Raw genomic sequence first — 20719 nt, 5'->3', positions numbered from 1 at the left:
TCAAAACCAGAGTTCCTCTTTAATCTGCGTTCCTCTTCTGATAGAAATGGTTAAGTTGCCGTGAGAGGCAAAGCCATGTAAGTGTGCAGGCATCTCTCCTAAGCTGTACCCTTTTCCCATCAAAGCTCTAGGCTCACTGTGACCTTTGCACCTTGGATCAACTTAAGGTCCCATCCAAATACCTTTTGTTTAACCCATCCAGACGAGAATAGTTTTCCTGACAACAACGTCCCCTTTCTTCTAGAAGGGAAAAGGAAATGTGACAACTTCTTCCAATGCTCTCTCAAAAAGAGCTGCTCAGGTCTTGAACACTCAAACTATTGCTTCAGGAGCTCATGCCAGGGATAGGGTGGGCAGAGAAGCAAGATACCAAGACAGAAAGGGCAGTTACTGCTTACCCCTGGGCTCCTTGGGGCCCTCTAGCAGCCATAAGGGGTAAGGGAATAGTTGGGGTTGAAACGGAACAGACCAGCAAACTTCAAGTATCACGGCAAAGAGAAAAGCTCTTCTATAGATTACATCCTATTTGCAACCTTGAGCAGAGTGGGAGAGACAGAGGTGGGGGCGGGACACACAGAGGTAAGAAACGGGTCACAAGAAAATGAGTTTGAGGGCTGAGGGGGCCGGTCCCACATTTTTCACAGCAGACCAAGAGACACCCGGAGAGAGGAAGCTGGCAAACACCCCTACCTCTCATTTGCATTTCGTTTACATGTGAGTTATTTCTCCAATCATATTCAGAAACCTTCTGGCCCCTTTTCTAGGTGGCTCTCAGACCCCACAGTCTTTTCCGTCCTGCTGAAGTTTCTCCATTAGCATCTGTAGCCATCCACAGCTCCTTATCCACCCCGCCTGGCTTTCGGGACCGCTACCCTACACCCCTAGCTGGCTGGGATGGAGGAGCCTAGCGCCACCTGGCGGCGAGTGGGAAGCAGGCTGCGCGCAGAGGGGTTCTGTGTTGCCTGCTCTGGGACGTGGAGTTTTGGAAAACGTTCCCCGGAGCTTCCTGAAGCTAAATTTACCTCCCCCAGCCCTGGGGGGCGCAGAGATCCCAGGGGCGATTAGCACAGCGCTGCTGCGCGCTCCAGCCGAGAGGCCCAGAATAGGCACGCAGTTATAAATAGTGCTACCCGCAGGTGTGGGGGGAGTCGGCAGGAGGGAGTACCCCTGGCAGCCACCGCCTCTTCAGGTGGGTTGGGCGGTCGCGGTAGGGGTTCTGGGGGGCGGCGGCAGGGGGGGCTGCGGTCTGAGCGCCCCCAGCGGTTTCCTGGGCGGCGGGTTTTTCGAGGGAAGCGGAGGCAGCCGCGGGAAAGGGGCGGGGGAGCAGAGACTAGGTGGGCGCCTGGTGCAAGCGGAGAAGCCGCTTTCAGCTCAGCACCCCCCCACCCAAAAACGGGCCCCCAGACTCACTTTAGGACCCCGCCAAGGAGAGCCACGCCTCCAGCCGCCAACTGCCCTCTTCCTCCAGGACTCCACCAGCCTTGTACCCTCTCAGCAGCCACTCTGCAGTGTACTTGGACCAGCCAGTCTCGAAACCAGGCCGCCACTCAGAGTCGCTGTCCCCAGCCTTGGGTATAAAGTCCTTCTTGCTAGGGCTATTTCCTTCTCAGGACAAATACCTTCCTCTCGGGGTGTTTGCTCACCTACTTTCCTCCTACATTAAAGTCTAGAATCTACAAAGTTGCCTCACCCGGAACCCCCTGCGGACCCCACACTTGCCTTCCAGTTCCCAGTACCAGTTCAGGTGTACAGCAGATTGGGATGGGGGGCGCCGGGCTCCCTATAAGGGGGCGGGGTCCCACCAGCGCTCCTCGGCCATCTCTGTCTCTGGTTTGGCACTTCGGGACCAAAGTTAGGGAGAAGGCAGGAATTTCAAGTCGGTGCCCCCCTAACGTGAAAGGGAACTATTTGCACTACAAGGAAAGCATGGGAAAGAGTCACTGAGGAACTAACAGTAGATTTCCAGGACTGCTGGAGGATGGCAGTCCAGCCGCAAAAGATCCCGGGCCACTCCAGGGGCAGGGGACAGCGGAGCAGTTCGCGTCTGGGTCCTCAGGAGCTAAGTGACAAGACTCTCGTCCTTCTGGAGTCCTGGACCACTGTCCTACCCTCCCCCAAGTCCTTTCCCTCGGCCTTGTACCCTTCTCCTGAAAACGGTTTGCTCTCCATGTTACTTGGCATCTCCACTGCCGCCTTGCCCCTGGCATGGCCCATTCCCTGGTCAGCGAGACCCTGACAGCGAGGAAGGGAAAAAACCCAGCCCCGACACATCTTGCTCGGAATCCTCCCGACTGGAAACAGTCCGGCGGGGCTGCTAAGAAAACCTGGAGCAAAGATCAGACTTGACCCTGGGCGGGCTGGGGGGGGAAAGGAGGGAGGCTGGGGGGGGGGGGAACAGGACAAAGAGGATAGGAAAACCCGGAACGGATTCCTTGAGCCAGAGCTTCCCATGCCTACTGCTATCCACTAGTCCTTATTGCCCCCCTAATTCTCCAGTGAGATAATGTCTGGGATGGGGGGCTGTTTGGTTTGGCCTCAGCCCTCCGGGGCGCCTCACACTTTCCGCCCCTGGCTGAGGGGCAGAGCAGCGGCCTGGAGGCTGAGTCACGTCAAGGGGAGAAGGAGAAAGAGGGAGGGACGGCCCGACTCCGCCCCTCCCCCTGCTCGGGGATCCCGGGTCAGCCCGGGTGAGGGCCAGGGCCCCCTGGCGCCGCCCATTGTGGTCCAACAGGTTGAGCTGGTGTCCTGCGGAGCCACCTGCTGGAAAGGGAGGGAGGCCCCCTGCGCAGGGGGCTGGGAAGGGAGAACGAGTCCGACCCGGTTCGGCCTGGCCGGCTGCTGCGAGGCCGAACCTGGCCCGAGAGAGCGGGGTTTGATTCCGTTTGAAACCAGTAGGAGGGGCCCTTTTGGGGTACGTAGCACCGCCGGCCCAGTGGGAAGCGTCGCTCCGAAGCTACCTTTCCCGGTTGGCTGGGCACTGAAAGACGAACGCAGGTCCTTCCCAAATACACTCAAGCAGACATCCTAAGACAGCCAGGCCTCTATCGCCACCTGCGTGTGTGAGTGAGATTGCGCCAAGACGTCCCTTCCACTGCGGGGTCTCAGGTTCTCCACTAAAAGGAACAGGCCGGATGATTGCAAAGAGCCCGGGAGGGCGCGCACCTCCCCCTTCCCCTTCCCAGACTCGGTCCCTCCCCTCGGAAAATGCCAAGGCAGCATCGGGCACTGGCGAGAGCGCAGAGGCTCCTTGCCCCGGGCACTGTTCCCTCCCCGCGGGGCGCCGTCACGCGTGGGGAGGGACACCGAGTGCCGGCAGCCTCGACTCCCCCGCTCCCTCCGAGGGGGGATGGGCCCAGGGCCCGCAGCTGAGCGTCTAGTGGCCTTCTCCCCTGCCCTCCTGGGGCTCTGACCTGATTAAAGGCCCTAGCGGGACCCCACTCCTTTTCAATTCTAGGTCTTCATCCCACGCAGCCTATCCGTAGCCTCTCCTACCCTTCCCTCCCCAGGTGCTGACCCCACAGAAGCCCCTCTGGAAGGAGAGGAAGTCCCTGAGGGGGCTGCTCCACTCCCTGGCCACTGCGGACACTGTCTTCGGCCTTCCTCCCCTTCTGGTTTCAGGCCAGCCCCAAGCTCCACCCACTCCCTGGATGAACCCTAGGCGCGTCCCAAATGGGATAGGCGGGTGTGCAGGCCAATGGGCGGGCAGGGCGGTGGCGTGCAGGGGGTGGAGCTGGACAGCAGCAAAGGGCTGGACGGGGGTCAGAGGCGGAGCTCCAGTTAAGGTGGACTGGAGGAGATTAGTGGTAGACAGCAGAGAGGGAGAGGGATCGCGGCAGGTGAAGGGAGAGAGAAGGAAAGAAGGGAAAGGGAAAGGGTGGGAAAGGCTCTAGGAGCGAAGTAAGAGCTCAGAGGAAGGGGGCGAAAGGAGGGAGGGACCCATATGCTCCCTGCTGGAACTAGCTGTTGGAAGAGGTGGAAGTTTATGTCCTTATTGGGCGGAGGGAGGGGGTGCCTGGGGGGGGCGGATGAAAAACCAGGAAGTGACAGAGGGTGTTGCTAAGGGTGGGGGGGGAGTTTGGGGGTGGCAGGGGCGGGGGGAGGGAGGGGAGGGATGGGGGGAAAGCAAGCGGGAGGACAGGTGAGACAGCAGGACAGGTGAGGCGGGCCCTGGGGGGGGCGGGTGGGAGCCAGGTGAATGTACGGCTCTCCGCGGCCAAGGGGGGGCGGGCAGCAGGAGGAGGCAAAGGGTGGCGGAGGAGGAGCCCCCCAGCAACGAGCGGCGAGCCACTGACCGCGGCCTTCTGACCAGGACCGGAGCAGGGCCCCAAGCCCCCGGGCCTGGCGGGGGACGCGCTTCTTCCCACACCCTGTGCCTCTGCAGCTCCAGAGAGCGGACCCGACGGCTGAGAGGTAAGTGAACCCCACTTTCTTGTCCCTTGGCTCGGGGTCCACTAGACTCGAGCCTACTGCAGTGTCCTTCGTGCGTCCTGTGAGACCCCTGTACACACACACACACACACACACACACACACACACACACGCACGCAAACCAGATTTCAACCAGTCGCTTTCCCCGTAGCTTCCCTGGGTCTTTAGAATTGGTTTTTAACTTGGAGGAAAGGTAGAGAACTACAGCCTTCCCCCCCAACTCTGGGCGGAGGGTCTCCAGAAACTTTCTTTGCACTTCTAATATCAGACTGAGCTACGGGATGGAGAGGGGGTGAGCTGAGCTGAACTTCCCCCCCTAGTCGCCTTCGTGACTTTAGGGGGAAGACCCCAAGCCCGGCCGAAGGGAGGGAATGGAAACGCTGACGGACTCTAACTAGGACAACGCGTGCCCCCCCCCCTGCTCCGCGCCCCCCTGGCGCGGTGGGCTGGACCCAGGCCAGTGGCATGGGGGCTGGGGGGCGGCGGGAGGAACCGCGGCTTGGGGGAAAGTTACCGGCTGGACTATTGGGTTTCTTGCGCTTCCCGAGCCGCGTCGTCTCTCCAGCGGTCGTGCGGCTCAGCAGAACGACCCCTGTGCCCCTCCCGCGCCGCAATCACATTCCCTTCTCTCAAGCTGCAGCCCCACCGCCACCTTTTCAAAGTCAGCTTTTGCTCTCACAACCCCGGCGCGCGGGTGGGCGATAAGAACTCTACCCACCACCAGCAGCCTTGCCGCCGCCGCCGCCGGCGCACCTGCCCTAACCGGAGCTGGGGGCTCGGCGTGGTAGAAACCTAGTGCGCGCCGCTGGCAGAGGGTGGCCATTCAAAGGGGTGGGGGGCGCTGCTTTCCATTCCCAGCTTTCTCTCCCCTCCTCCCACCCCACCCAAGTCAGAGAGCGACGTGTCCTGGCCAGAGCGAGGGGGGGTGGGAGTGGGGGGGCAGCGTGGGCAGCGGGTTGTGCCCGGACACGTGCCTGCCCAGGCGCCCCGGCCCTGCTAGTGTTTGGAGAGAGGGCGGGTCCCCTGCCCCCCGCCCCGCACAACCCCCATGTATCAAAGGGCGGCTGAGACGTGGTGAGACCTCGGGGCGCCCTGGGGGGCGGGGGGTAAGGCGGGGAGCCTGGGTCCGGAGCAGGGGAGGGGCAGAGGCGCCGGTGCTTGCTGACCCACAGGAAACGAGCACTGCTGACCTAGTTTGGGACACCGGAAGTGGGTGCTGGGGAGAGGGGGAGACCGGCAAGCTGTCCTGGCTTCCGGGCCAGGTGGAGGGCGTTCTTGAATTGACCCCCGCCCGAATGCCTTGGAGACCCCTAGCTGCTGCTGAGAATGGGAATGAGTCAGCGCAGCTATTTCTCCTTCCCCCAACTTATTCCTAGAGGAGGGGACCGTTTATCAAGGGTTGGGGGAGCCAGATTGGGAAGTGAGGAGTTAAACCAAGATAGGAACTCTGTGTTCCCCAAGGGAGTGTGTGTTTTGGGGGAGCGCTAAGGCCTGGAGGTTATGGGGTTGCGTTTTGCTACCCCACACACACCAACTGGTTTGGTCACCCCTGTACCCTCCTGGCACTGTTTATAGAGCTGGCATGGAGTGGACATTAGATTGGGAGGAGATACTGGGCATAAGAAGTATTGTGCTGGGCTGGAGGAGGGCATATTTGTGACTGGGTTTGGATGGTAGTTAGTGTTCCTCCTTAGTGGTAACTGGGGAGAAGGACAGGGGGCTCCCCCTGGAGCAGCTGATGAAACAAGAGGAAATCTCTGCCAGTGCCTCCTGTCCCTGGCCCCCGGGACCCCAGCTCCCCCAGCGTGCCTCTGTTACATGGTTGCTGTAGGCACGCTGCTGCCTGCTGACACCCCCAGACACTGTCCCCTCCCTTGGGTACCACCACCCCCAGCCTGGGGGGTCGGGAAGGGGTTAATACCACCAGAAAGGGGCTCTGGGGAAGAAAGAAGGCAGTACCCACTAGGCTCAGGTGTCAAGGAGACAGGCCTGCTCTAATGGGCCTCTCTCAGCACTACTCAGCCCAGGTGGTATGGCCCCTGTGTCTGAGAGACAGGTGCTGTCCTCTTCCCCTTCCCCATGGTGCCCCCTGGCACCCACCGCCCCCAGCTCCTCCTTGGCCTAGTGCCTGCCCCAGGAGGGTGCGGCGGGCAGCGGGGGCTGGGCTAACAATGCACCATCGGGCCCTTTGTGTGCTTGCACTTGGCACCCTGGGGAAGAGTGGGGGAGGGGACCCAGCAGCCAGGGGGGGTGGAGCACCTCTGGGGTGGGGACATTGAAGGCTTGGGGAGAGAAGCAGAGAGTGAAAACAGGTGGGGAGGAAAGGGAAGTGGGTCAGATAGAGCGCTGGCCCCCCATTCCAAGCCAAGGCTAAGATGAATGGGATCGTGAATGGCATCATGTTAGTACCTGAAGCCCAGCCCAGGAGTGGACATTTGGGGTCAGAAGTCACTAGCCCAGGAGACTGCTCAGGTGGAGGAGGCAAGGCCCTCTTTTAGATGGCTGAGAGACCCAGTTCTTTTGGCCGAAGGCCAAGGACCTAAGATGGGGAATAAATGGGCTCCAGGCAGGGCAGTGCCCTCTGAGAGAAGTCTCTGGGCCTGCTTCAGGGCTTCCTGCCTCCAGCCTGCTTGGCTCTCTGACCTTCCTGAGTTAAGACAGCCCTGCCACCAGGCCTTGGGGCTTGTGCCTGTTTTGGCCTAGGGCTGAAAAGGGGGGTGAGGGAGGAAGGTGGAGACAAGCAGATGGATAGGACCCTGGCATGGGGTGTGCCTGCTCTGGCCTCTCCCCCTCCTGCTGAGTAAACTCGTGAGTAAACTTGACGTTTTGCCCGGACAGTTTGAAGTTGCCTCGCTGCCCCCCCTCCAGTCCTGCCAACACAGAAGCGGCCAGGTGCCAGTGCAGGCTGGGGGACTGGGAGGAAGGAGCATAGGAGGGCTCTGATCCACCGTCAAGGACTGGAGGGTCAAGGAAGACACCACCACCACCACCCCTTAGCAAAGTTCGGGTCCTGGCAGTACTCTTGTGGCCTGTCGGCATTTGGCACGGAACTTTGGGAAACCCAGAAAAAAGGTTATCCTCCACGCAGCTCCCTTGCCCACCCTTGATCTCCATCTCTGCCGGGTAAGACACCCAGTTGCCCTCTGGTCCCCGAGAGGCCATGTTTTATGTTCACAGGCCACTAGTCCAGGAGGAAATCTACCTGTAGCAAATGTCTCAGTGAGGTCAGAGGAGGCTTCCCTCTTTTGGTCCACAGCCTGAGATAGTGGGAGGCAGGTGGCACAGGGACCCATTAGCTCGCTCTTTCCTGAGGCTTCTGGCTGCTGTGGCCTCTGTCCTGCGCTTACCCGGCCTTCACACCTGGACCTAACACCACAGCTGCCTTCACTGTGCTCACCATCAGACCCTTCCTTACCCCAACAATTCCTCTGCCTTTTTGCTTTCCTAGAACCTTCAGGGGTTCCTAACCAACCAATACCTAGACCACATCCAGAGTTTGTGGCAGGGGACGGCTGATAGCAGGCAAATGGAGCCAGTGGCTCCACCCACAAGCATACATTAATTTGATACCGCTCAACATCACTAATATCTCTTAATGCCTTCCCAGGTCACCAGAATGGCAGGAGACATGTCTTCCCAGTCCCTGCCACGCCTCAGAGTGGGGCTCCCCCAAGACCTTGCTTTCGACTTCATGTCTCTGGCTTCAATTTCCTTCCTGTTTCCACCACCCCCCCAGCTCCTCCCCACCCATATGCCCCTTTCAACAGACATCCTCTCCTCCTTCCTTCCTCCTTTCTTCCCCCCTTGCCCGGAGTAAGGGGGTCTTCCCTCCCCACCATGGACCTCCCAGCCTATCTTACCATTCTTAAATAGTGTTGCACTTATGAGAGGTTCATGACCATTCTTTCCCTGCCTACCAGCTAAGTTCTTGGGAAGAGAACCCAGGGCCTCTTAAGGGAACTACAACTCCCAAGGTACATGCAAAGCAGTTGTGGTGCACACTGGGAGTTGTAGTCCTCCCTGAGCTCTCAATTTGGTTGAGTCTAAAAGTGTTTCTGGATAAGGGTGAAAGTCAGTATTGGGATGGGTTGTAACGCAGAGACCCTCTATATTCTCCTTGCTTTGTTCTTGCCATTACATTCCCATATTGACATCCATCTCTCATGCTGAGACATACTACCCATCCTTACCTTAGGATGAGCCCCACCCAAGAGATGCCCACACCCTGCCCTGATGCCCCTGGCAGGGGAAATGAGGGGCCCCGTGAACTCCTTCCCTGCCCCCTGCCCTCCAGGCTAGTTCCCTCCCTTTATGGGGATCAAAGGGCAGGGAGCAGCCCCACCCTGCTCCCTCACAAGCTATAGGCATTAGACTTGGGCTCTTAGGAATTGCAGGGACTTTGGTGCCCAAGCATTTGCAGGGGGAATGCTGGGAGATTGGCGCCTGGTGACGAGAGACACTGGTCCCCACCTTGGGGCGTGGATCCTTTAGTAACTGCTCATAGGTCTATCCATGTTCTGTATCAGCCCTGAGCAATATGCTTCCTCTTAAGGAGGTGGCTTAAGGACAGGGTCTTGGGGCTTATCTATAGGACCTCAGGGGCCTGGGCCCGCCTGCCTGGCACCAAGGCATAGAAGTGACCCTCCCCCACCCCGGGCCCACAGTTGGCATAGGGCACTGCGAGCAGGGGGTAGGAGGGAGAGGCGGGCAGGACTGCCAGCATCCTGGTGGGTAGCTGCCAGCCAGGCCGGGAGCCGGTGAGGAGCAGCAGGCCAGCGGCACTGAGCCAGCAGCTGTTGGGGGTAGCAGGGAGGGGGTATCTTAGGGGACATTTCTGTGATTCCCTCTGAGCCTAGCCGGACCTGGGATGGCCTACTGTCTAGAGGACACTGGGGTACCTTTCACTTCAAGAGTAAGAAATCCCAGGAGTTTCATGACATTTTGTGGCCACTCATCTCAGCTCAGAGCCTTCCTGAGTTGCCCCTCAGGCCCAGGCGGGTCCCACCCAACCAGCCGGGGTAGCAGTAGCTTGCGCAAGGGGTGGGGCTAGGAGCTTCCCAGCAGATGCCCCCTCCCGGCTCCTTCCTCTTTCGGTGCCTACAGCTCCCCCAGTATGTCTACCCCTCCTCAGGCAGCTCTGTCCCCCTGGTCCCTGGGGTCTGGCATGAGGGCTGCCCCCTGGCCTGGTTGGCAGGGCAGGCGCCCTGGCGAGGAACTGTGGTATGTGAGTGGGTTTGGGGTGAGGCTATGAGGAGGGCGGGTGCCGCCTTGCCCAGCCCCTGAGGGCCCCAGCCTGGTACAAGGTGAAGAGAATCCGGACAGTTCCCAGCAAGGGGCAAGGGCTTACTAGGGTCTGGAGGGTCTCCTTCCGTTCCCTTAATCCCACATACCCTGAGGGGCTGGGACCTGGGCACCTGTCAACCCTGGCACTGACTGTCCAGAGTTCCCTTCCTCCCAATTTGGCCACTGCTGCCGTCTGTCCCCTCCCTCCCTTCTTCCTTCTCCAGGTCCCACCTCCAGCAAGCTCTCCCGCTGCTCCTCACCTCTGTCCTCCTGGACTGGCCTCTCCTACCTTTCCTACCCCTCACCTTTTTCCCCTTTTAGGACTGAGTAAGGACAGGCGGGGGTGGGGACAGCTGGGGCTTTGGGCACTGCAGGCAGAGACTCTGGGCCCTCTCCCACGCTGCCAGCCCTTCTGTAACCCCTCCCTCCAAGCTGGGGGGAGGGGGCAGCACCCAGAGGGTTAAGGCTGTAGGGGAGGGACTGGGCCAGGTCGTGGGCGGCCCCTTTGAAGGAGGGAGCTGGAGTGGGGAACAGACACCCTGCCCCCCCCCCAGTTATCCCTCCCCCACCCCTCCCAACGTGCTGCCCCCAGGGGCCAGGAGGAGTTGCCGGCAAGGCCCCTCAGCGTTCAGGTGAGTAGGCCCTGCTCTGGCTCAGGAGGTCAGGCCCCAGGGGAGGCTCGGAGGCCTAGAATTGGCCAAGGGTCAGAGGACTGAAAAACAGGCTAGGAAGAAGGTGCCCAGATTTCACTGGAGGCTTTAGGGAACAGAGGAGCTGAGGCACTGGAGTGTGGGGAGGCCTCAGAGTCTAAGGGATCCAAGAGAACCAAGAAAGGCAGAAGAAGGGTCCTACGGAAGCTGTGCTTGCTGGGCCAGGCCAGGAGGTCGGACAGGCTGGCAGGGAGCTGGGCTCTGGGGACCCGGCTGGGGTGTCTTCTGGGGCTTGGGGGGCTCAGGTTTCTGCCTGCGGCTAAGCGGGTGTGGGGTTACCAGCCAGCTTGGTTACCCAGCCAAAGATATGGCTGGGGGGAGGGGGTACAAGGTAGACCCTGGCACTTTGGGCATTCTCCTTAGCCCTCCGAAGAGCTGGCACTGCCCAACCAGACTCTGCTGGGAACCCTGATGACCAGGTCTGTCCAAGTGAATAGTTACCTGGTTCAGGGTGGGCAGTCTCGGGGGGGGGAAGTCCAGTAGCTTCAGGGCTGGAAACTCTGACGGGCAGAGAGGCACTCGCTGTCCCCCCTTACCCCACATCCGCTCTCACTGCACACCCTACCTCTCCCACCTCTTTTTCTCCAAGTGGCTCCCAAATTTTGGTCGCCCGCTTCCTCCAGCAGGCAGGTATGGGTACCCCAGGCTAAACCATTTCTTCTAGAATGGTTTGTAGAACAAGCCCTGGTCTTGATTTAGTTCCTCTGCCGCGTCTACCCGACACAGGCCTGGAGGGATACGTGGAGCGGGGCAAATGTTGGCCTCAGGAGAGGCTGCAGTGATGAGAAGAGAGGAAGAAGATCTCAGAGGCTGGTTCCCAGCAGCAGTCCTAGGGACGGGCATGGCAGGGAGATGAGAGGGCCCACAAGAGCCAAGGAAGGGAACCAAGGGCCAGTCTTGTGCTGGGAAGTTAGGGACCACAGGCAGTAAGAAGAAGAAGAGGAAGGAGAGAGTAAACCAGATCCAAGCAAGAGAGGCCAAGGGTGAGGGGCTGCTGATGAGCTGGGGTTCCCAGAGGCGGAGATGTGAGGCTGGGAAAGCCTTGCCCCATTCCTTCCTCCGCCATCTTTGTCTCGGTCCATTCTTGATGGGCTAGAGGGCTGTGTGCTAGAGCTGATGTTATAGACAGAGAGGGAGAGCTGTCGGGTCCCTCCATCAGGAGCCCCTGCTCTGGGATCGGGACCTGGTGGGAGCTTAACCCCCACAGCACCGGGAAGCAGCCAACTCCCCTTACCTCCTTCCCCCTTGGTGGCTTGCGGTCTCTCTTCCCCGCCTTGGCCCCCAGGAAGTGTGAGTGCTGGGGTGGTGAGGTTAGGAGGGGGAAGCGTCACATGGGGGATGGGGAAGGCATGCACAAGTCTAGAGGGGCTGGAGAGGAGAGCTCCATGAGTGTCTGGGGCATCCCTGGGCCAGGACCCGTCTTTTGGCCCTCTCTGTGGAAGTTCTTCCAATCCTCCAGTGACATGTGGCTCAGCCACCTCACCTGCCTGAAACGGGGCAGTTAAGGTGTCAATGGCCCTTTGGCCCCACAAAGGGTGGAAGGAACCGGGGAATAAGGATTCCTGGGTCCCTGAGGACTTTGGATTGGCTGTCCATTTTTCCCTACCCCCCTGGTCCAGCCACAGGCCAAAGCCCTAACTTCGTGCAAACTGGGCTCCAAAAAAACAGGAAGAGAACCTGAGGCTGGAGCTGGGGTTGGGGGTTGGGGGCAGAAAGGAGAAAGAAGGGGGAGGGGTGACAAGCCCAGGCACCAGGAGCACTTGGGTCTCAAGGCCAGAGCCTTGGGTCTCAGTCATCCCTAGCAGGAAGAGGTCCTCATCCTCCTGGCCTCCGAGCTGCCACTCCATAAAAAGCCAAGCCAGGCTCATCTCTTGGCTCCCTGGCAGAGCTGGGAGAAGGGGCCTTGGAATGGGGGGTAGGGGTGGGTGGGTGATGTTCTGTGCGCCTGTGTATCAGCCCACATCTATTTTCTACGCCACTAATCCTGGTTCTGCCGGCTGCCCCCCACACTAAGCCTCAGTCCCCTAATCCCCAAGGTGGGGAGAAGGGGGGGCAGCTTTACTCAGCTGCCCCATTCAGGGCCTCCTATGGCTGCCCTTCAGCTGGCTCAGACCAGCAGGGTTGGCCCCGGAGCCCCTCAGCCCTAGTCTGGAAGGTCAGCACCTGGAAGATTCTCATTGCCTCTGTCTTCCTGAGTCCCGCCGGTACCCCTGCTTTTGGTTGTTTGGTAGACACACTCCGGCAGGTGCCTCTAGGTACTGATGGGTAGGTGATAGGGACTCCTGACTCTGCCACCCCTTACCATTGCCACTATCTTGAATTTTCCCCGACCAAAGATGGCACAGGCTTGACACGGGGCCGGGTTTCAAGAAAGCTGCCCACTGGATTGGCCGGTCTAGCAGGCCTAACAATGAGGGGAGCCTGGGGGGTGGCGAGAAAGAGGGGAGTGAAGGGCGGGGCCCCCAGTTCTTTCCCCTACCAGGCAAACAGACCAAACAGACCTTGCCTACTTCCCTGGCACAGCTGCCCCCCCCAACCACCACACACCCATGCCCACAAGGTCTTAGCAAGAGGGGGCATGCCAGGCTGGGTGGGGATGGGCTGCCTACATGGGGCGTCAAGGGGACTGGGCCCTCTGGGATACAGGTGTGGGAAGGGTGCCCAAGGTGGGGTGGGCACACTGGCACCAGTGCCCCACCCTGGCAGAAAGAAGGGGAGGCCTCCACCCCACCAACTCCTCCCCCATGATAGAGCTAGGAGTGCCCCCTTGGCCTGGTTGGCACCCTCATAGTTCCAGGTGGCACCTCAGTTGGTATGGGTGCCAGGGCTAGGGGATTTCCCAGAACACCCTCTCCTCCCTGTATGCCACCGGCCTCTCTAGTCCTTCCTCAATGCCTTGTGGCCATAGGCATTGGATTTGGGCCTAAGGAGTTAAACACCCACCCTTGCCCAAGCCCTGTATGAGCTGGGGGCGAACTGCTCTGAGCCTGTGACCTGACAGCAAGATCAGCCAATCAGTACACCTGCCATACCAAGTTGCCACAGAGATCGGCCCTGGGGTGGGAGAGAGGAGGCAGGTTTACCAACGGGAATGGGTGGGGTGGGTAGGGAAGGATGGGGTGAGCACGTGTCTCCAGGTGCCCAGCTCCCAGCCAATGGGCAGCAAGGAGAGCTCCACCCATGCCCCTTAGGAGGAACATGATGCACTTGGGCCCAGGAGGTTGCCCACTGCTGTTTAAGTTAACCACTCTGGCTGCCCACCTGATTTGTGTTTGTTCTTAAGTCCTGGGGCCATTTGCCTCTCAACCTTACGTAGAGGAGAGAGCTCTCAGGCTGCTTGGTCCCCCAGGAGGAGAAGTGGTTTGGGGACTTAAGGTGGGAACAGGTGAGCTACCTAAGGGTTCCCAGGTGTAGCTTCCAAACAGACAGGTGGTTACCGTTCACTCAGGGCTTCCAGGCAGGCGTTCCAGCTTTACAGTGAAGGTGGCCAGCAGGTAGGCCACCGTGACAGTCTAATTGTTGTGTCCTAAAGTGGAAATGTGTAGCCTCTGACTTCCACCCCCCACCCCCCAAAAACTCTTTCCCATAGATGGCTAGGGTTGGCCAGCTGTTAGGAGTATGAGAGGACACTGACAAAATGTCAGTGGGACTTGCCCTAAGGATCGGCAGGCCTCGCCTTTACTGTTACAGATGAGAACTAGGGCCTCTTCAGAAAGGAAGTGACTTGTCCAAGGTCAGGTAGCTCCCTAGTAACCTGGCTCCCTCAGGGTACATTCTGGGAGGGAAGAGACAGACCTGTCTCCCAGTAGTTTTCTCAGCAGAGGCCATATGTGCACTGGAATCTGCCCTGAGGCCAGACTACTGACTGAGCCCCTACTGTGTGTTAGGCATTATGCCACAGCTGGCCTCACTTACCCCTCACCACAACCCCTGCAGTCAACTGGAATTATCCAGTATTACAGATGAGGAAAGAGGCTCAGAGATAAAAATCACTTGCTTAAGATCGTGAAGCTAAGAATTCAGACTCAAGCCTGGTTGAGCCCAGCTCGGTCCAAGGCCAGCACTGCTCCAGTCTCTATCAGCCCTAGAGCTCAGGCTTCCTAACCCTGCGTGCGACCCTTGAAAAGTTCTTCGTGTTGTAGTGGCCCTCAACTATAAAGTGATTTTCGTCACTTCCTCGCAACTGTAATTTTGCTGCTGTTAAGGACTCATGCAAACATCTGTGTTTTCCCATGGTTTTAGGTGACCCCTGTGAAAGGGTCATTCATATCCTGAGGGATCAAGACCCACAGGTTTCGAAAGCTGTTCTAGACCAACAAAATGTCAGGGCTGATGAGCTGAGCATTCCCAGCTTTCCTTCCCAGACCCTGTTTTCTGTTTGGTTGGTTGTTTTTTGTTGTTGTTGTTTGTTTTTGTTTTGTTTTGTTTTTTGAGACAAGGTCTCTACATAGCCCTGGCTGTCCTGGAACTTAACTATGTAGCCCAGGCTGACCTTGAACTCACAGAGATCCACCTGCCTCTGCATCCCAATGCTGGGATTTAAGGTGTCCCCAACTCCTTCTTGTATAACAGGAGATCATAGGCCAGACCACTGACTGAGCCCTTATTGTGTGTTAGGCACTGTGGCACACCTGGCTTCATCTACCCCTCACCACAATGACTTGTTCAAGGACATTCAACAAGGCTACTCTACAGTCCTTGCCCTCCCCACCCCTGTGGCTAATAGGCTGGGCCCTGCGGGGGAGAAACATGAAGGTTGCCCCTGGAGAGGCAGGGTCCTCTGGAATGGGGAGAAAGAGATGGCATAGTTTAAGGGGGAGGGCAGGGGTGGGACTTGGCCTTTCAGCAGTGGGAGTGATGCTTATCTGTGGGGGGCAGGAAGTGCCTGCGCCAGTGACACCCCGGCATCGGGTAGCTGCTCCTTGGCCCATGAGGGAGGGAGGATGTGGGGAGCGGGGATCTTGAAGGAAAGATGAACTTAGGGTGGCTTGTGGGGGGATGTGAGGAGGAAGAGCATGGCTTTTTTTTTGTTTGGTTTTTTTGAGACTGGGTTTCTCTGTGGAGCTCTGGCTGTTGTAGAACTCACTGTGTAGACCAGGCTGGCCTCGAACTCATAGAGATTCACCTGCCTCTGCCTCCTGGGATTAAAGGTATGCTGGAATTAATGGCGTGTGCCGCCGCTGCCACCACCACCACCTGACAAGGATAGTTCCTTTTGTTTGTAGGGTACACTATATACTTGTGACAGAACCCAGACATGCCTGACCTGCCAACTCTGGCACGCTATCGGTCTGTAGTCTCTCCTTGGCCTCTACCAGAGCTATGGGGCAGCTCCAGCACAGACCATTACTCAGTTTTCAGGTGTCTGTAGCAAGCCAGTGTCGCCAGGGTCCTTTAATCAGTTTTTCCTGAAGCCGAAACCAGGACTCCAGCGTCTTAGCTCCCTGTCCACTGCTTCTTCTAAAGGGATGGGGAATGGGGAAGGTCAGGTGGAAGTGTGCCCAGAAACTAACAGAAAGGCAGGTGTACTCCAGAGGCAGGCTCCAGCAGTCAAAGAACTGGGAAGGTGAAGGTGGGTCTGACGGTGTGACCCTGCACACTTGGCACCTCACCTGGAAAGCAAGCTGCGTCACCTGTCGGGACCGTGGTTCCTTTGTGGTTGGCATGGAAGGTGGTCACTTTTTGGAAGGGCACGGGGACTAACAAACAAAGCCCTTGGAGGAGTGTCCAGCATGTGGCCCTCCTTCAGTAAGAGAGGCAGCATTGGAAAGGGTTCCCCACATCCCCTCCCAGGGATACCTGCTCTTAACCTCACCCTCTACTTGACCCTGCAGGAGAAGATGGGGAGCCCCGAGGATGACCTGATTGGAATCCCATTCCCAGACCACAGCAGTGAGCTTCTGAGCTGCCTCAATGAGCAGCGTCAGCTGGGCCACCTGTGCGACCTCACCATCAGGACGCAGGGTCTTGAGTACCGCACCCACAGGGCCGTGCTAGCGGCCTGCAGCCACTACTTCAAGAAGCTCTTCACGGAGGGTGGGGGGGGCACTGTCATGGGAACAGGGGGTGGCGGGACAGCTGCTGGAGGAGCAGGGGCCGGTGTGTGTGAGCTGGACTTTGTGGGGCCAGAGGCCCTGGGTGCCCTGCTCGAATTTGCCTACACAGCCACACTGACCACCAGCAGCGCCAACATGCCGGCTGTCCTCCAAGCTGCCCGACTCTTGGAAATCCCCTGTGTCATTGCTGCCTGCATGGAGATTCTACAAGGTAGTGGGCTAGAAGCCCCTAGCCCAGATGAGGATGACTGTGAGCGAGCCCGACAGTACCTGGAGGCTTTTGCCACCGCCACCACCGCAGCCCCAACCTCAGGAGTGCCCAATGGTGAAGATAGCCCTCCACAGGTGCCCCTCCTCCTCCCACCCCCACCCCCACCTCGACCTGTTGCCCGCCGCAGCCGCAAGCCCCGAAAAGCTTTTCTTCAAACCAAGGGGGCCCGAGCAAACCATCTGGTCCCCGAGGCACCTACGGTACTCACCCATCCCTTGACCTACGAAGAAGAAAGGGTGGCTGGCAGAGTGGGCAACAGTGGGATCGGTGGGCTTGGGGACAGCTACAGTCCTCCCACGGGCGCTGCCTCACCTCCCGAGGGGCCCCTGAACTATGAGGTGTGTGAGGGTGAGGAAGAAGAGGAAGAGCTGGTATATCCCCCGGCGTATGGGCTAGCACAGAACAATGAGCCCTCACTATCGCCAGAGGAGCTGGGCTCAGATGAAGACACCATCGATCCCGACCTGATGGTCTACCTAAGTTCCCTACACCAGGACGCCCTGGCACCAGGCCTGGATGGCCAAGACAAGCTGGTGCGTAAACGCCGCTCACAGATGCCCCAAGAGTGCCCAGTCTGTCACAAGATAATCCACGGGGCAGGCAAGCTGCCGCGCCACATGAGGACCCATACCGGTGAGAAGCCCTTTGCCTGTGAGGTCTGCGGTGTTCGCTTCACCAGGTGAGCGCCGGGTGGGGGCCAGCGTCCCGAGTGGGCTGAGGGCGGGTATGAGATCTGAACCAGCACAGATGGTTCCAGCAGGGAGCAACTCTCTTGTGGGTTCTTGGAATGACCTGGGAGGCCAAAAGAGGCAACCAAGGGGGATGATTGTGAACGTTCTAGTGCCCAAGAAGGTTGCACTGGAGACAGGGGAGCGGATGGTAACAGGGTCCATTACATCTAAAGGCCATTCAAAAAGGATATCCTGGGGCAGTAATGGAGAAATAGCAGTAAGGAACGAGAGTGGGACCAGGCCTGGGAGTGGCCAGGATGGGCTGGGCAGCCTATCCTGAGTCCCGAATGTTTACACCCTTTCCCCATCTTGTGCTAGGAATGACAAGCTGAAGATCCACATGCGGAAGCACACAGGAGAGCGCCCCTATTCGTGCCCACACTGCCCAGCCCGCTTCCTGCATAGTTATGACCTCAAGAACCACATGCACCTGCACACGGGGGACCGGCCCTATGAGTGCCACCTGTGCCACAAGGCTTTCGCCAAGGAGGACCACCTGCAGCGCCATCTCAAGGGCCAGAACTGCCTGGAGGTGCGCACCCGAAGGCGCCGCAAGGATGACGCGCCGCCGCACTACCCACCACCCTCCACCACCACCCCATCCCCTGCCGGCCTTGACCTCTCCAATGGCCACCTGGACACCTTCCGCCTCTCTCTGGCCCGATTCTGGGAGCAGTCAGCCCCCACAGGACCCCCAGTCACTACGCAAGGGCCCCCGGAGGAAGAGGAGGAGGAGGGGACACCTACCACACCACAGGCTGAAGGTGCCATGGAGTCCTCTTAAAAGAGGGATGAATAGCCAGGCTGGAACAGCACAAGGCCTGGGATGCCATGCCAAGCAATGGGGAGCACATAGGATGAGAGGGCCTGGGGTCAGGGATCCTGAGCTTTGTTGGCATCAGAATCTACCCCTTCCCCCCCACCCCACCCTCAGAGCCTTCATTCCAATTCCAAGCTGAGGTTTTGGGGCACAAGCTCTCTAGATTGGGGTGATCACCCAAGGAGTTATACATGAAATATATATGTGTGTGTATATATATATATGTGTATGTGACACACACACACACACTGCACATATATGTATACACACACAGTAAAGGTGGGGTCCCTGTCCCCAGCTGCTACTGGGGAATTGAAGCAATAATCTATCTCTGATTTGTGGGGTCCCACTTCGGCTATGCGGGTTTCTAAGAGGCTGGGGCTTGGGACCAAAGCCTTGCCCCACTCCCATGCCCCCTGGGTTTTGGCTGTGTGTGAGGGGGTGGTGGACTGCCCCTCCCTTCCGAGACCCCTCCTTCCTGGTTTCTGTTCCCTTTTCCTGGCAGTAAATTATGCAAAGGGGGGTGGTAAAGGAAGGCTAAGTGGGGAAACAAGGTGGAAGCTTGAAAGACCGGGTTAGGGGGGGACTGGGCCTGTAAGGACGGAGCCATCCCAGTCCCCTCCACCCAGTTCCAACGCTGAGTCATGGGGTCCTGGAGAAGGGGGCGGGGTGCCTTGATTGGCTCGCCCGTCCCTGGGGGTAGCAGGAGGGCTCCGCCCAGCTAAGGGAGCTCTCCACCTCTCCCCTCCCGCGTCCCGGGGCAGGGAATGTCTTGTTCCTGGCGCTCCCTCCCTGGGGCCAGAGGGCAGGGCGGGCCGGGCGTCCTACCCTCTTCTCCTCCCCACCTCCCCGCCCAGGTGCAAGCCGGAGCCGCCTCTGCTGCATGCTGCCCCTGACTCACGCCGCCCCCGGGCTGGCGGGCGCTGGGTGTGGGATGGGGTGAGGGGTTGAGGTAGCCTTGTGGGGAGCGGGCGAGCCAGCGCCATCTGGTGGCCATGCCCTGTAAGGGCGAGCGCCCCCCAGCGACTGCTTCCAGTGAGCTGGTGTCACACCCAGCCGCCCTGGCCTGTGAACGGGTGCCCCCTTGCCAACACGGTGGCCGGACAACTCACTTGCCCCTGGGAAAAATGAGCTGCAGGGCGGACCTAGGGGAAAGGAATCTTTTCCTCAGATCTTGCCCGTCACCCTTAGGACGGAGTCCACCCCCATTCTGTACATAGCCTCTTCTGATGGTCTTGTTGAAATCCAATTTCACATTTTAAACTACCAGTTCTCCCGGGGTGGAGAAGAATCTTCACCCCTACCCCTTCCTCGCTGGGTGCTGGACCCCCATTGCGGCCTGGGCTATGCCTTGCACTATTCCCCACCCCCCTTTGGCCTGGTGGCCCTTCCCCCTCCTTAAAAGGGGCAGGTTCAGGGGCCCGGTGCTCTCCTCTCCCCATGCACCTCCATGCCCATTTGCACAGCTGCCCAGGTACCCCCAACAGTGGGGAGGGGTCAAACAGGGAGGGGTGGCGGGACCAGTCCCTGTATCTATTTAAAAAGTGATGATGTAATATATTAGGAGGGAGGTCAGGTGCCCTGGGCCTCATCTTAGCATTTCAGGTGATAGGGGAGCCCAGGGCTGGAGAAACCTGGGGCTTAGTCCCAGAGAGTGGGGGCACTGTGGCCTCCACTCTCTCTACTTGCGGCTTTCCCACTCAGTGCCTTAGTGGGGGGAGCATTTCCCCCCTCTCCCATTCCCTTCACCCACCCCTGCCCCCCGCCTCGGGAGTAAGCGACAGGAAGAAATAATAATAATTTAAGATTCATACTTGTGTCCACTTTTGGCTCCTTTATTTTGGGGGTGAGTGGGAGGGGTCGGGAGGTTCTGAGGCTGGGGAGGGAGCTGCTTTGGGGGCAGTGGATTTCTGAAGTAGTTCCTGGGGTTCAGGGGGCAAGGGAAGGCCTCCAGACTGATGAGCTGGGAGATGCCGCAGGAGCATTCTTTAGGGCTCTTTCTCTTGGTCTTCATCACTGGGAGGAGAGGAAGGCCCAGTAAGCTCAAAACCACTGGTGGGCAACCATCATCCCTGCTCAACTTAGCTGCTGCCCTCCTGCCCATCTACTTGTGCTGCTGGTGGTGGTGGTGTTTTTCAGTTTGTTTCTTTGGTTTTTCAAGACAGGGTTTCTCTGTGTAGCCCTGGCTGTCCTGGAACTCACTCTGTAGACCAGGCTGGCCTTGAACTCACAGACCTGCGTCTGCCTCCCAAACGCTGTAATTAAAGGTGCACGCCACCACACTTGCTGCTTTGCCAGCACTCGACACAGTTAATAAGGACGTAGCCACTGGAACACCCTCCCCAACCCAGCCAGGGTGTCAGCAACTCATCCTCTTCAAAGGCAATCACCTCAGTTACTGAAGATGTCACTATTTTCTT

General features: G+C 58.8%; 1 protein-coding gene and 1 long non-coding RNA gene across 4 annotated transcripts; one reads left to right on the top strand and one right to left on the bottom strand.

Moving 5' to 3' along the window:
* Nucleotides 1-3852, bottom strand: LOC118586078. The gene is made up of 2 exons (XR_004945282.1): nt 3411-3852; nt 1-3113 (listed from the first exon to the last, which is right to left on the bottom strand). It is a non-coding gene; the product is annotated as an uncharacterized LOC118586078 (long non-coding RNA).
* Nucleotides 3853-4108: 256 nt separating this feature from the next.
* Zbtb7b (zinc finger and BTB domain containing 7B) lies at nt 4109-20112 on the top strand. Of its 3 annotated transcripts, none has more exons than XM_036191186.1 (4): nt 4109-4155; nt 4310-4410; nt 16256-17427; nt 17798-20112. In XM_036191186.1, exons 3-4 carry the CDS (start codon nt 16262-16264, stop codon nt 18261-18263), a joined length of 1632 nt encoding a protein of 543 aa, XP_036047079.1. In that variant the 5' UTR covers nt 4109-4155; nt 4310-4410; nt 16256-16261; the 3' UTR covers nt 18264-20112. The 3 variants fall into 3 exon arrangements, with proteins under 3 accessions (XP_036047079.1, XP_036047081.1, XP_036047082.1); XM_036191188.1 differs by having other exon boundaries at nt 4119-4138; XM_036191189.1 differs by lacking the exons at nt 4109-4155; nt 4310-4410 and adding an exon at nt 5392-5502.
* The last annotated feature ends 607 nt before the right edge of the window (nt 20113-20719 follow it).

The sequence above is a fragment of the Onychomys torridus genome, chromosome 6, assembly GCF_903995425.1.
Source record: "Onychomys torridus chromosome 6, mOncTor1.1, whole genome shotgun sequence".
Classification (NCBI taxonomy): domain Eukaryota; kingdom Metazoa; phylum Chordata; class Mammalia; order Rodentia; family Cricetidae; genus Onychomys; species Onychomys torridus.
The sequence above is the reverse complement of the archived record's forward strand: the minus strand, read 5'-3'. Positions and strand labels throughout refer to the sequence as shown.

Bases quoted from the DNA above. Each gene is read 5' to 3' on its own strand.
- Zbtb7b (XM_036191186.1), top strand. From the start codon at position 16,262: ATGGGGAGCCCCGAGGATGACCTGATTGGAATCCCATTCCCAGACCAC. The intron at 17,428-17,797 runs GTGAGCGCCGGG...ATCTTGTGCTAG, and splicing joins TGCGGTGTTCGCTTCACCAG to GAATGACAAGCTGAAGATCC.